At 41.4% G+C, this 15600-nt stretch overlaps 1 protein-coding gene across 1 annotated transcript in view; it reads right to left on the bottom strand.

Annotated features, from left to right (window-relative positions):
* The window catches only part of LOC115569835 (NACHT, LRR and PYD domains-containing protein 14-like), a gene marked incomplete at both ends in the record, with an annotated part of 71765 nt that extends 60831 nt beyond the window's left edge, over positions 1–10934 (bottom strand). The window contains 5 exons of the mRNA XM_030398000.1: positions 303–476; positions 5456–5629; positions 7213–9251; positions 9446–9458; positions 10861–10934. Of these exons, the coding sequence (XP_030253860.1) occupies positions 303–476; positions 5456–5629; positions 7213–9251; positions 9446–9458; positions 10861–10934 (2474 nt within the window). The remainder of the gene's footprint in view (positions 1–302; positions 477–5455; positions 5630–7212; positions 9252–9445; positions 9459–10860) is intronic.
* Between the last annotated feature and the right edge of the window lie 4666 nt (positions 10935–15600).

Genomic DNA, 15600 nt, shown 5'->3' with positions numbered 1-15600 from the left:
GTGTGCCCTGGCCTTCGCCCATAGTCACTGGATTTGGCCCCAGTAACCCCCCTGAAAAAGGGAGGATAAAACATCTCCGCGACCCTCACGGAAAAAGCGGAAAAGAAAATGGAACGGAACGGAACTAATTGAACATTTTCTACAGTTATTTTAAGAAACAGAAGTCTGAAGACTGAATTTAGATTAAAAAAAACATGAAAATATGAACCAAAGGAGATTTAGAACATCATGGATGTAAGTAATGTATGAATGTATACTCAATTTATTCAACAATACAACAGTAACAGAGTCAGTGAACTGACCTCAGAGTCTTCAGTCTACAGTTTGGACTCTGTAGAAAATCACACAGCAGCTTCACTCCTGAATCCTGCAGCTTGTTGTTACTCAGGTTCAGCTCTCTCAGATGGGAGGGGTTGGACTTCAGAGCTGAGGCCAGAGAAGCACAGCTGATCTCTGACAAACTGCAGCTCCTCAATCTGAATGAAGAATAAATGATGGAGATAAATATCACTTTATAATCCAGTCAGATGTGCTCAGGTTTAAATGTGTAGCTCAACATTACTGTGTCCTCATCAATGAGCTTTTCTCTAAAATGAGTAGAGAGACTTTGTCATTGTGTTATTGTGGATCATCATCAGCCTTCTACAGACATCATCCACATGTCAGCACAACATTCATACAGCTGTTCATGTCAACACAGATTAATAACAAGCTGCTGATCTCACTCAGGTCTGGATCAATTAAACATTTATCATTAAAAGTATTTAAAATGATCAATATTTTTAGATCATACTGAAAAAAACCGGCAGGACATCTTTCAATTCCAGTATAAGAACTGAGGCATTGGCTATAATCACTTTCCTGTGTTGAGTTTTTACTCCATTGACAGTTTTGTCAGAGCAACTTTATCTTCAAATATTGCATGTTTTACATACATTTACCGGTGTTGGGAGAGCTTGAAAGACAAATCATGTTCTGCGATGAACGTGCACACGTGTCCCGTAAATGACCAAATAATATCCGGGTTTCAATGAACCGCAGGGTCCCTTTAAACGCCGGGTGCAGGTGTATATGTTGGTGAATAACTGCCAGTTCCAAATAAATGTCGGGTCTAATTCATTTATTTATTTATTTATGTATTTAAATCGAGGAAGAACATGTGACTACTGACACTGCACGTTTTTCTTCTTCGCCTTTTTCACGTGTCGTGCTGCTTTCTGTCAGTCAGTATCACACTGATGATCACCATGGCTCCGGTGCAGCAAAACAAGAAAAAGTACGACTTGAAATTCAAACTTTCTGTCTTTAAACATGCAGAGGAAAACTCGGGAGAAGCAGCCGCTCGATGTTTCTCTGTCGACCAGAAGAGAGTGAGAGAAACGGAGCTTCAGCGTCTGTCCGAGGAGGACAGCAACAGGGCCAGGCTGCCTGCTGGAGGGAGGAAGAAGGCTAGCGAGGAGCCTGAGATAAACATGCGGGGATAAGTTATCAGCAAACGGGCACGCCACGAGAGAGTGTCCCGCAAAATGATCAGGACAATGGAGAAACAAATGTCCGCCACCGTGAGTGACAGCAGAGATGAGGAGTGCTGGTCGGCTGAATCGTTTCCTCCGCCGCAACAACTTCACCTGCAGAAGACAACTATTGCCCAGAAGGATGCAAGAGAATTCACAGAGTAGCTGGAGAAGTGTGTGACATTTTCATCCGGGATTTATTGAGAGGAAGGAATTAAACGCCTGTCCCAAATTGCTGCCTGGTCTGTTAAGTGATTGAAACAAATAAACGCTCCGGCTGTTATTTGGTATATTACGGTGTTTTCAAGTCTCCCACACACGGTCAGTCATTGATGCCGGTACGTCAGCTGTGGTTGTTGCTCCCGGTAATCGTGTTGTGCGTTGGAGAGTTCGAACAGCTGCTCTATGATCCGGGTCAGATCCGTGATGTGGTTTTTTCCCCCGCTAGTTGCATATATTAGCTGTCTGGAGCAGAAAGTTCAGGAGCAAGCTGCTGCTCTTTTTCTTGCAGCAGCTACCAAAAGGCTGACCGCCTTTCTCTATTTCTTCTATCCACAACCAGCGCCATTTATTTGTTAATCCGTTATCAATTAGGAGCGCATCTCCCCCAGGCTTCATCAACTTGCTCTCCATCCTAATCTCCTCTGTGACGTCTCTGCACGGGGATCAATGCAGCAGACTCGGTTGAAGCACATTTTTCCAAGACACGCCCCATTTTACTTCTGATTGGCTAATAATGTCAGTTTGACAGCGGGAGAGTTGTGTTCCCATCATATCATTGGCAGACGGCACGGTGCCGGAATACTTTAAGCCCTGAATACAGTATTTAAGTAAATGCATCACTTTACAAACAGCTGTTCCAGCACTCACTCTCTGCTCACACATTCAGACTTCATCATCATCATCATCATCATCATAATCATCATCATCAGCTGACTGACTCTGAGCTTCAACCTAAATCATCTTCTAAACTTTCCTCAGTAAAGTAAGATGCTCCATCTCTTCATCCTACCTTACTGTACTGATAGTGTATAATTTATTCTCCTGTTCACAAAGTGACATCCTATCTGAATTGAGGCATCATTAATTGTTGGTGACAGATCAGATATAATGCTTCAAACAGCTGCATTAGGAAATAAGCTTTACAGTCTCTGTGTGCTCCTGTAAGTGTAACAGTGTGTTTGTATCCTCCATGTGTGTCTGTGTGTGTGTGACAGAGACTGGCTTTATGTATAAATGTAGAAGTTACACTGTGTCCTGAAGGTTATGTATAAAAAGACATTTTATTTTAACTTTTTGTAGCAAAGTATGGTCCTGACATGGGCAGCACCATAACTAGATAATGTAGGAGACACTGCTCACACACTACTTTGATATATATATGATTATTAATCACTGGCAATTAATATTACACTCGTTAAAGGGGCACCACCTCCGTGTTTAGTTATTGGAATAATCCGGAGGACATTATTCCAAACACCTAACTGAATCAGTTAGCTTGGACAGTTAGAGTCCATTCAAAATCAATTTATTCAGTCTCAATATTCTGAAGTAGTGAATTCTTTGCACGTATCCATCGGTTCTCCATATTAAAATTAAGTTCCAGACAAAGACAAACGATTATATGTTTATTGACTAAATAATTTGGGTAAAATAAAGACATGACAATTTTAGACGAACAACAGACAACAGAAAATGTAAAGACTGTAATTAGGGAAGTAATAAAGTCGTGTGACCGTCAGTAGATGGTAAAGTTAAAGGATCGAGTTATATATTTATTAAATATTATGGGAGTCATTTTTAATCGTACGAGACCTTAATCTTAATTCTCTCAAGTTCATGAGATAGAAGTTAGAACTTAGACAGAAGTCAGAACTTTGACAGAAGTCAGAACTTTAGACACCACTCATTCTCATGCGTGTGGATCCAGCTGCATGAAGACGTTCAGCCTGTTTTGTCTGGGAGTCGGGAAGCACTGAAGTTTGGTGTTCTTGAGAGTTCTGGGTTGGACTACGGCACGGCGCGTTGGTCCAGTAGCCAGAGGGAAGGCCGGTGCTCTGTTGAGGAACTCTTGGTCCGAAGGCCCAGCGGGGGTTTCCGCCTTGGGAGCGCTGGGGGCAGAGTCGGTCTCGGCTGGGAGCACACAAAGTCTCTTTCGTTGGACTCTTTGCAAGGCTTGCAATGTTCTACATCAGATGATCCCAGTCTTGAAAAAGACTTTTGTTGGTGGTTTCAAATAGTAATACTCAAGTTCTGATTCTGAAACTAATTCAACTTCTTCTGAATCAGGCGGTGATACTTTAACAGTATAAAATCAAAAAGAATTTGTTCTATTAAAAATTGAAGAAAAGTAAAGTACTTAAAGTAGGGATTCAATTCGCTTGTCTTGGAGCTTGTTGCCAAAAATAAAAGTAAAGATTACTTTAAAATTAAAAATGAAATAAAAATGGAAAACAAAAAAGAGAAGAGAGAAGAAGGAGAAGAAGCAGGGGGAGAAGAGGACAGGGAGAGGAGCGTGTCCTGAGAAGAAGAGAGAGAGAAGAGCAGGGGAGAGTGTCTGTTTTTATGACCGGCTGCAGCAGACTGAACGGGGAGGCCGGCTGACAGTGTCACACCTCCTGTGATCTGCTCCCAAAAAGTTAATCTAACTATACTATTTGTATTTAACATTTCGAAATCGTGTTTTAACCTTCCCAAAACTTCACCATCTTAAAAGTCGAATTTTTGCCTTCGTGAAAAGATGCAACATGATAATGATCATTTGTCATTCAAAAGAATTATAACCTGATTAAGACATGGAGCACCACAGTGTACAACACATAACCATAAAGTATACAATACACAGTAGAACCAAGGACTTATACATATTCCTTGTAGTTCTATCTTAACAAAACATATCAGACATTTAACGGGTAAATAACACAAGTATCACACAATGATGATGATCAAGTCTCCTCCATCTTCACCTAGGGGAGGGGGTTTCTGTTGACCTCAAACTTATTGAGTAATAAACTTCATTTGACTTGACAATAACATAAGAAAGATCTGTTGAATGACCTTCTTAGGCTATTTTTGGAATCTGCTAAAATTAAGAAGTTGGAATTGTAGTTTATCAGTTATTTAGGACGTATTTGAATTTGGGTGAGAACAGAAGACTGCAAAAGGGGATTGGGATGCCAGACCCAGGAACAACAGCAGTTGTTAATAACAGTTGGACATGTGAGGAGAAGAACACACAGATTAGGTTTCCCATTAAGCCTTCCCCCACTGGAGAATGTTCCAGAGGGAGAGAAACGTAGAGTGAAACATCTTAAATCACCACATCTATGTTAGAAAACCAGTCCTTCTTCCTTTTTGTGTGACCAAAGAAAACTCCATCAGGCTTGACCTTGTTCGACCTTAGGAAACAGGGTTTATCTTCTTGGAGAAAGGGGAACAGACCAGATGTGCTTAGTTGTTGTAAATTACTTAGAAGATCTCTGGTGATCTGTTTATAGCAAGATAAACAACATTCTCTCACTTTGTGGGGAGGAGAGGATTTGCCAGGCCAGGATATGGGGGCTTTCAGTCCCATATGCTGGAGAAAGCAGTCGATTTGGGTTAAAGGTAATCATGGCCGAAATGAGACCACCTTAAGATGCAGAGACAAAGGCATGTGTTCCTACATTTTCATACGTAGATGTGTCCCAAGAATTTAGATATTGATTTCATTTTGCAGCACAATAACATATAAATCCTTCAGTTTCTGTACTAACACCAACCCAGTTTGAGTTCAGACTGAATTCTGAATCAAAATGTTCAGACTGACAAACATTAAAAAGATCTGCGTGATTTGTGCTCAGATAAAGACAGAAAACAAGAGAACTGAAGGAAATTAAAACTTCTGTGACAGATTTAAATCAGGTAGATATACAGTGTATAAGAGAGAGACAGGAACTGACCTCAGAACCTCCAGTTTACAGTTTGGACTCTTCAGTCCAGAACACAGCAGCTTCACTCTTGAATCCTGCAGGTTGTTTCCACTCAGGTCCAGCTCTCTCAGATGGGAGGGGTTGGACCTCAGAGCTGAGGCCACGACTTCACAGTGAATCTCTGAGAGTTCACAGTCAACAAATCTGTGAGAGAAAAACAGAGAAAAACCTGTAAACATTCTTCATCATAAAAATAGACGCTGCATGTTTAATCACAAAGCAAATGAACATGAGTGTCTGTGGCCAGCTGGTCAGTTGTTGAGTCTGAGCTGGTCAGTCACTGATCAGCAGGTCTGTGGTTTAAAACTGAGCACCTCCTGTCCACATGTCAAACCCAAACCAGCAACATGATGAACACAAATCTGAGGCTTTAGACAAAAGTGTCCATCAAACAGCTGTAATGTAAAGTGTCATATTCTAATAACCAACATGCTGTGATTTGTTTGTTTAACTCTAATTTAACATGATGTAGATTTGCTGTAAAATCACTCAGTTGAAACTGCACTTGTATGTTTTTATCTCAGTTATGTGCTCGCATGTGTTTAACACAACGTCACTCTGCTTTTCATCTACCAGTAAATTCATTTAATGATTTCTTTTGCATTAATAGTTTAATCAGTGCTGAATGAATAAACTAACTTTTCTTGTTTTAAACGGGCTGTGAAAGCCGACAACCTCCTGTAGGTGTCGCAGGACACTGTTCATACAGTGACACAAGAAATGAATACAAGAACTTTATTTTCTGAAGATGTTTCCTGTGTGTTTAGGGACACAGTCAGAATACTTGTGCAATTCATGAAGACATCTACATAAGTTCAGTGACCCAAAAGAACTTAATGCACTTTATTTTCATGTTTTTTGCTCTGAATCGCGTCAGATAATCACTGACCTTCATTTTCATGCAGAAATGTGATCAGAGTCAGTAGGACAGACAGGATGACAGAAGCTTTTCCATGTATAACTGCAGCATTTCTTTCCTCATATAAGTTGCCCTGATCCAAACCCGGCTCACCTCTGTGGTTCTGATTCTACCTCCGGAGGCGGATCAGAGCCGCAGTGAAACTGTCACACAGACGGTGATGCAGAGAATCGCTGCATGATTCCTGCACTGACAGGGCCGTGTGAATGAGGCTAGTGTGACTGTACACAGCAACTTGTAGTTCAGATCTGTTTTTACATTTTCAGTAACTATGTGTTAAAGTGCAATATATCACAATATGTATCGTATCACAATGTATCATGACACTTATTGAATCAAGTCCTTGCTGATACTGAGCTGTAATTATAATTGTATCAGTGACAGTTTGTGTAAAGTGGAGTTCAGGTGTGTAACAGCTTCACTTCTTCTCTGAGCTCGGTGATGATAAAATACTCCACTGAACTGAATTGATAAAGACGCATTAAAAAACAAACAATGAACAAAATGTGGATTAAAATTTCGACTGTGGAGACATTTCTGAAGCCTCCATCACCCAAAGAAAGACAGTGAGAAGATGACAGAAGTTACTAGTGTTCACTAGTTTCATAGATAGAAACACAACAATGATTGTTATAGACATTTCTAAATGAACACATGTTTAATTGTTTGATAAAGAAACAGGTTAAATACTAATTTAAGGAAAACTTTTCCAATGTGGAGGTTTTATATCGTACATGTGTCTTGATGGAGGATCTCTACTCTAACACTGATGTTGTTTTACAGTCTTGATAATCACATCTGGACTTACCGAGCCTTCCTGCAGTTCCTCACAGCTGGAATCAGTCTCTGTCGTCCCTCCTTTGATGTGTTGTACTTCTTCAGGTCCAACTCATCCAGAACCTCCTCTGACATCTGTAGCATGTAGGCCAGAGCTGAGCAGTGGATCTCAGAGAGTTTCTTCTCTGATCTGTTCTCTGACTTCAGGAACTCTTGGATCTCCTGATGAACTGAGTGGTCGTTCATCTCCATCAGACAGTGGAAGATGTTGATGCTTCTGTCAGGAGAGACATCATCCCTGTTCATCTCCTTCAGGTTGTTTATGGCTCTCTGGATGAGTTCTGGACTGTTGTCTGTCTGACCCAGCAGACCTCCTAAGAGTCTGTGGTTGGACTTCAGAGAGAGGCCATGAAGGAAGCGAACAAACAGGTCCAGGTGGCCATTTTTACTTTCAAGGGATTTCTGCATGGTGCTCCTCAGGAAGTCATCCAGGGATGGGTAACTGGTCTCATGGCCAGAAAAAAACTCTGAAATCTTCTCAAAAACAAACTTTGGTTTGGGTTCCCTGAATTTGGACTCTTTTAGAAAAGCCTCCAGGACCTTTGTATTCCTGTTGGTGAAACAGTGGAACATGTAGACTGCAGCCAGAAACTCCTGAACGCTCAGATGAACAAAGCAGTAGACTGTTTTCTGGAAGATCACACTCTCTCTTCTGAAGATCTCTGTACAAACTCCTGAGTACACCGAGGCCTCTGTGACATTAAGACCACAGCGCTCCAGGTCTTCTTGGTAGAACATGATGTTTCCTGTCTCCAGATGTTCAAACGCCAGCCTCCCCAGCTTCAGAAGAACTTCCCTGTCAGCTTTCGTCAGCTTCTGTGAACTGTTCTTATGTCCCTCATGGTACTTCTGCTTCTTCCTCTTTGTCTGAACCAGCAGGAAGTGTGAGTACATGTTAGTCAGGGTCTTGGGCAGCTCTCCTCTCTGGTCTGTAGTCAACATGTGGTCCAGAACTGTAGCAGTGATCCAGCAGAAGACTGGGATCAGACACATGATGTGGAGGCTCCTGGAGGTCTTGATGTGTGAGATGATTCTGCTGGACAGATCTTCATCACTGAACCTCCTCCTGAAGTACTCCTCCTTCTGGACGTCAGTGAAGCCTCGTACTTCTGTTACCCTGTCCACACATGAAGGAGGGATCTGATTGGCTGCTGCAGGTCTGGAAGTGATCCAGACGAGAGCCGAGGGAAGCAGCTTCCCCTGGATGAGGTTTGTCAGCAGCACGCTGACTGATGACTTCTGTGTGACATCAGACACGACCTCATGGTTGTTGAAATCCAGTGAAAGTCTGCTTTCATCCAGGCCGTCAAAGATGAAGAGAAGTTTACAGACAGCGAGCTTCTCTGCTGTCACCTTCTGTAATGTTGGATGGAAAACATGGAGCAGCCTGAGAAGACTGTACTGCTCATCTCTGATCAGGTTCAGCTCCCTGAACGACAGCAGAACCAGCAGACTGACATCTTGGTTCTCGGAGCCCTCTGCCCAGTCCAGAGTGAACTTCTGCACCGAGAAGGTTTTTCCAACTCCAGCGACGCCGTTGGTCAGAACCACTCTGATGCGTCTCTGTTGGTCAGGTGAGGCTTTAAAGATGTCGCAGCACCTGATTGGAGTGTCATGGAGGGTCTCCATCTTGGAAACTGTCTCTAGCTGTCTCACCTCATGTTGGGTATTAACCTCTTCACTCTGTCCCTCTGTGATGTAGAGCTCAGTGTAGATCCTGTTGAGGAGGGTTCCACTTCCTGTTTCATCACTTCCTGTTTCATCACTTCCTGTTCCATCACTTCCTTCAGTCACACGTTCACATCTCCTCCTCAGACTGATCTTGTATTCATCTAAAGCCTCCTGCAGAACACTATCAGCTCTTGTTCTGGATCTTTCTCCACACTGGGGACAGGAGGAGTGTTCTGATGAAGCAGACTGGTCCCAGTATGAGGTGATGCACTGTCTGCAGAACCAGTGTCCACAGCTGGTAGAGACTGGATACTTCAGGACGTCCTGACACAAAGAACAGCAGGACGGCTGCTCCTCCACAGAAACACTTCCCTCTGTCTTTCTGAAGAGATAAAAGAAAATCACTCAGATTAGAAATCATAGAGGCGCTGCTTCCCTCAGTTGATATGCAGAGGCTTTGTCCTCGCTGCAGCGGCCCCGGGTTCGAGTCCCGGCCTGGGCGCCCTTTGCTGCATGTCACTGTTTCCTGTCACATCTGTGCCTGTACTGTCATTAAAGCCACATTAAGGCAAAAAACAGTGATCGATCTGATTGATTTCGGCGCACAGTGTGCGAGCAAAGGTCACAAGTTACTGTCACAACCTTCGTTTGTCTGCGATTGTTCAAAAACTACAATCCTCTGGCCGCAACGCAGGTCAACGGACTGTGCTGAAGTTAGTTTCAGGTTGGATATTGGGCGGATATTCACTGGGGTCCAGCTGAGACTTTACTGAGGTTCACCCAGTGTGAGCAGCAGGAGGACGGTCAGCTCACCTCCAGAGCCGCGCTGAATCACTGAGACTGATTTAGGGACCCTCATTAAATGACTAAGCATCAATATATTAATACTAAATAATTACAGTTTTTCAATATCTTTCATGTCATGTGGCCCAGTGACTCCAAACCAGCAGCAGATTGTATTAGTAAATTGGAGAAATAAGACACACCATTTTATTTTGTATTTCAGTGCTTCCTCTATTTTATATGAATATTAATATGCACTTGGACAACTGACATCCTTTGTGTTCAGTACTGGATACAAAATGAAATGAAAACAATGAAATCAAATACTGTAAATCATTTTCTTTGTGCTGCCTATTTAAGTGTGAAGTGTTCAATAAATTGATAAATAAATATTTTTTGTGCTCCCAGATATTTTACTTTAGGAGCACATGTGCTCATTGGGAAACATGTCAGCGTAGAGCCCTGCTTAGTACAATATACCCTCCTCTTTCTTCAACAACTGTGTTTGATAAAAAAGGTTTGATGAAGATAAAAACAATCTCAGAGTGAAGATTCTGGGACAGTTTCCATGAGATACTTCCAGCCCTCATCAATGGAGCCTTTTACTTTGCAAAGATAAAGAAGAAATCCTCACTTGTCATTAAAGCGGAACATAAATCCCTCATTTGTGTCATTTATCTATCTGTAAAATACTTTGTGCTCCTCATCCTGACATTCAGTGAAAGTTGTAATTCTTGTGTTTTGAACAGATCATTTGATCCATCTGCAGTAAAAACACTGAGATGACTTTTGTTGGTTTTCATTCATCAGTAATTCTTCCATCGCAGCAAAACACGTTGAATAAGCCATCAAACTCCTGAAGGTTTAACTGAGCAAACTAAACACTTTGAAGACTAAATTTCTCTAACAGACAAACAATGAATGAAATTGAAGTATCTCACTAGTCAACAATATTTAGGCTATATCCCATGATGCAACACTCCTGGATTCAAAAAGAATATCTGATGTTGACACATAATTGTCTCGTCACTACGTATAATACAAATCATAAAGATTTAAAATGTAATTTCCAGACAAAATATTTACTCCTATATTTTGTGCAGCTACAGTCATATAATGGTAATGATTTAATTGTATAAACTGAAGTTAGTATCAGTTCTCTTACTGTGTGTCTGAGGGTTCTGGTTCAGTACTGAAGACTGGAGGATGATCTTTGGACCGGTCACTCTTCATAGACAGACAGCTGGACACTGGAGACTCTGCTCTCTGTCTGTTGGACTGAACTCTGCAAACACAAACATGTTTTTTTTTTTATTAATCTCACAAACACCCTAAAAAAAATCTATGATGTCATTTAAGAAGCTCTAAAAACACAAACTCCTGCAACAGTTTAAAAGTTTGTATTAGTCCTCTTAGATCAGATTACAGCTTTCTTCAAGGTGACTGACAGCTGTCACAGGTAAGAAGAGGAAGACACATTATTTATTTTAGTTTCACAGACAGTTTGTTAGATTTAGGCAGCAAATACATCTCAGTAAATAATGTCACATAAAACACACAATCAACCAGTGAAACAGAAAAGACTGAAAATGAGTCAGATAAATAAGTTAGTATCAGTTCTCTTACTGTGTGTCTGAGGGTTCTGGTTCAGTACTGAAGACTGGAGGTTTCTCTCTGGACCAGTCACTCTTCAGAGACAGACAGCTGGACACTGGAGACTCCATTTTGTTCTCTGCTTCCTCCACACGACGACATGTCTGAGAAACAGGAAGTAGCTCACAATCTCCGGTTCTCCCTTCACACCCACAGCAGCAGTGTACAGTATAATATATGGAGGCAGATCTCCACTTGGTCAGCTCTCTTTAAATCTGAACATTCACTCACAGACTTTGGCAGTGAAATAAAAAAGGTTAGATGAAGACTCACCCTGCATCAGCTTTAGATTCCTCCCTCGTCTGTCGCCTCAAACTTCAGACAACTGACTGAACACTTTCACTTTCACTGGATCACATGATCTTAGCTCCTCCTCCTCTCTCCACCTACTGCTGTGTGTGTGTGTGTGTGTGTGTGTGTGTGTGTGTGTGTGTGTGTTCCCTTTGACCTCTGGCCAGGACAGACAGGAAACAGAGAAGGGAGCAAGCAGGAGAGAACGGAGCGGAACACAATATTCTGGCTTCAGAATTGCTTGCTGTAAAAGTCTGGTTACATGTTTGATGGTTGTGATGTGAGACTGCAGTCTGACCCAGTCAGAGCCGGTTCAGTACGATTACCGTAAATGAGCCACGGCTGCTGGAGCGCAGTCTGATACTGGACGTGTTGTCTTCTTGTTGTCCACCACAGGGGCCACATGTGTGTTTGTGTGTTTAATATTGTGCTTCATGCTCTCAGTCAGGTTCAGTGACACACACACTTTGTTCACTTTATTTTATTATCATCCTGATTCCAACAATCAATACAAAGTTGAACATCAGCTCTGATAATCAGTCGACCCGCAGCATACACACATTACAAACATACATGTACATTTATGCATCATTTTCTTTCACTTGTATTTTTCTTACTCGAGTACATTTAATATCAGATACTTTACTTTTACTCCAGTTTGACTTCTGGGTACTTTTTTACAACACTGTCAGTTTATCACAAACATTCAACATGAACACACCTGGAGAAACAGGACGGGAATGTAATCTGAAAAGTAACTAGTAACCTAAACTGCCAGACTGATGTAGTGGAGTAAAAAGTACAACATTCCCCTCTGAGATGTAGTGGAGTAGAAGTATACAGCTGCAGAAAATGGAGACACTCAAGTTAAGCTCCTTGAATTTGTACCTGTACAGTACCTGAGTACATGTACTTAGTTACTTTCCAGGCTAGAAACACTGAGACATGATGATCATGTAGTCAAATACTGTGGAAGTGTTTTGTAATCAGCTCAGTTACACAAACAAATGATTCTTGTTCTCTGTTTCCACTGATGACATGTGATTACATTAGTTACTAGTTACTTTGCAGATTACATTCTGCATCAGAGCCAAAGTTGATCATTCTGAAATTAATTTATTCTATCAACAATCCAAACAGTGATTGTGATAATCAGCTGACTCAGAGTGAACGCTTCATACAAACATGTAAATATATGGATCAGTTACTTTTAATACCAACTGTAATAAAGACTTTTACTCGAGTACTCTTCATGTTTGTGACTTTCACTTTCACCAAACTAATATTTCAACAGCACATCTTTGACTTTTACTGGAGTCTGACTCAGAGTACTTTCTCCAACACTGGCTGAAACAGAAGACAGATGTAGAAATATAATAAAGGTGGAAATCAGATATCTGAGGCGGTGACTGCTTCCACCTGCAGAGGGGCGCTGCAGTACAACGTTTGTCACATTCATCAGTGATGAAGCTGAACATCACTCAACTCTTCTTCTTTAACCTCCTGCTCAACAGATAGTGAATGTTGCAGCTTTATTTATTATCATCATTTCTAAGAATGAGTTTGTAAGTTTTAATGCATCACTGAGCAGATGGAGGATTAAAGTTTGTAAAAAGCAAAACAAATCACAGACCGTCGACTAAATATATTGAATTTAGCAGAACTGAAGCTGCTGATGCTTAAAGGTGTGATTTTCTAATTAGAATAAGTCATAAATGAGAGTGTTTGGTGAGTAAAGCTACAAAGTGCAGCACTAGTGAAGGAAAAGGTAAAGAAAGAAGACGTCCATGTGTGACAGCCAGTGGCGGCTCTACACGGGGGCCTACAGGGGTCAGTGACCCTGTAAAAATGTCCCTGGCCACCGCTGTGCCAGAGAAACATATCAAGGTATTGAGAGAGCTGAGGAGCTGGTGGAGGTTGGAGAGAAGGCAGGTGATGAAAGTGAGGGCACTGACACAGAGAGGGACACTCCAGAGGGTGAGGAGGAAGAAAACATACAGGGACAGAGAGAGGAACAACCAGAGGAACAGCAAGTGGATTCATGTGGATCAAGTACTGCACCATCAGGTTTGTCATGTACAACAGCTCTTCTTCTTCAGGACATTTGCAAAGCAGTGTCATTACAATTCATAGTACAGTGTGTCCATAAAATGATGCTTTCTGCCAGAAATGAGTTTTTGCCTCATTAATCTGTGATTCTTATGTTCAAAAAAGAAAGAAATATTTGGGCTCCATTTTAAAATCCATGCATACAACAGTAAATAAATGTTGTTTCTAGTTGTGCCCTATCTTTACTGTGCATCTTTCCACAGATATCAGCAAGTCCAAGAAGGATGTAGCAGTGCAGCCCAAGCTGAACATATTCAACCATGAAATATTGCACCGGGAGCAAGCTAGCAAGTGCATGGCTAGATAATTAGCATTGGCAGCACACGTTAATTACTGGCTGATAAAGTTACTATTTCTGCACAGAAACGTCTGTAACTTTCAGTATACATGCTAGTAATCCTCACAGTAAAAATACATGCTCCTCACAGTCTCACAGAGCGTTAAAACATTAAACACAGAAACATTAGTTGTGCACATGTCTCCACCTCCAGCTCGGAGGATTTTCCTCTGCTGAGGCGCGTAAAGAGGAATCTGCACTATTAACCACCAGGTGGCTCCAAAACTACAGTGTACATGTTTAGAAGACAAGCATGTCTATTTTGTAGAAATTCACAACAGGTTATTTCTAACTCTGTTACACCTGCTATATTACAAATCAGAGCTGGAGGAAATAACCCACAGATCATGGTTTGGGTTGGACGACAGTATTCACACTCAAAGGTTCTGGTTTCAACGCTGCCGAGCTCCAGAACACATCAATGTGTTGTAGATGAAGGCTGACAGACAGAACGACAGCAGCTGAACTGTGTGTAGAGCCATTATCAGGGCAGATATTCAGCATTTCTCTGATCAATGCTTCCTGAGTGTTTTGTGTCCAGCTGCCAATAAAATAAATGAAATGAAAACAGATCCTTTACCTCTGATGCAGCGTTCTGTCTGTCGTCACCAGTCTGGTCTCACTCCACGTCCCCCCACAGCACTCTGATTGGTTACACATCACAATTAACAGCCTTTCAACACTGAATGATCTCAATCTGTTGAGTCACTGGTGAGGAAGTACAGAGGAAGTACAGAGGAAGTAGCAGAAAAATGGACTGACTGAAGGAAAGAACCTCAGAACTGAGCTCAGGTACAGTACTGGTGTAAATTGTAGTTACATTCCATCACTGATTATTCTCCACTTTCACACTGAGGTTTTTATTTTTCTGTAAATTAATATCAGTTATCTACTTGATTACTAATAACAAACATAATCACATCAGTCGACCCGTAGAGGGAACATCAAATCCAGCTCATTTTTAGTGATTTGTCTTTTACAGAATCTGTTTTTCTTTAGAGAAATTAAAAAACCGACATCGTCTCTCTGAACCAGTTCCAGATCAGCGGAAGAAAATGTCTTTTTTTAACAACGGATCAAATGATCATGTGAAAGTTAAAGTTTGTTTAAGGCGACAGATTCACAATGATGACCAGACTCTTTGGATTCTTTAGGTCACTTTCTGCCACAACAGTCTGGTCGGATCCACTCGACAATAACAAACATACTGGGTGTGATGGAGGTTTACAGGTTGTAGTCTGGCTTCTCTGATTTGTAATCGCGAAGTGTGTGTCGGTTAGAACACAGTCTATGATGTTCCCCCAAGACTTAAATGAAATGAAGCAGGAAACAGTCAATCCCTTTAATGACACTTTAATCCAGTGTAGACAGTGTACACTGACAGAGGTGGTATGTGTGGTTCTAGAATAAACCAAAACAATAACAGTCATCAATATACAGCTCACAAAATGCTTGACCATACACACACTCCAATTTATAATCTGTCATCAGCATGAAAATATGACACATCGTATA

Source organism: Sparus aurata, chromosome 19 (genome assembly GCF_900880675.1).
Source record: "Sparus aurata chromosome 19, fSpaAur1.1, whole genome shotgun sequence".
NCBI classification, from domain to species: domain Eukaryota; kingdom Metazoa; phylum Chordata; class Actinopteri; order Spariformes; family Sparidae; genus Sparus; species Sparus aurata.
Note: the sequence above shows the minus strand (reverse complement) of the source record. Positions and strands in the feature narration are given on the sequence as shown.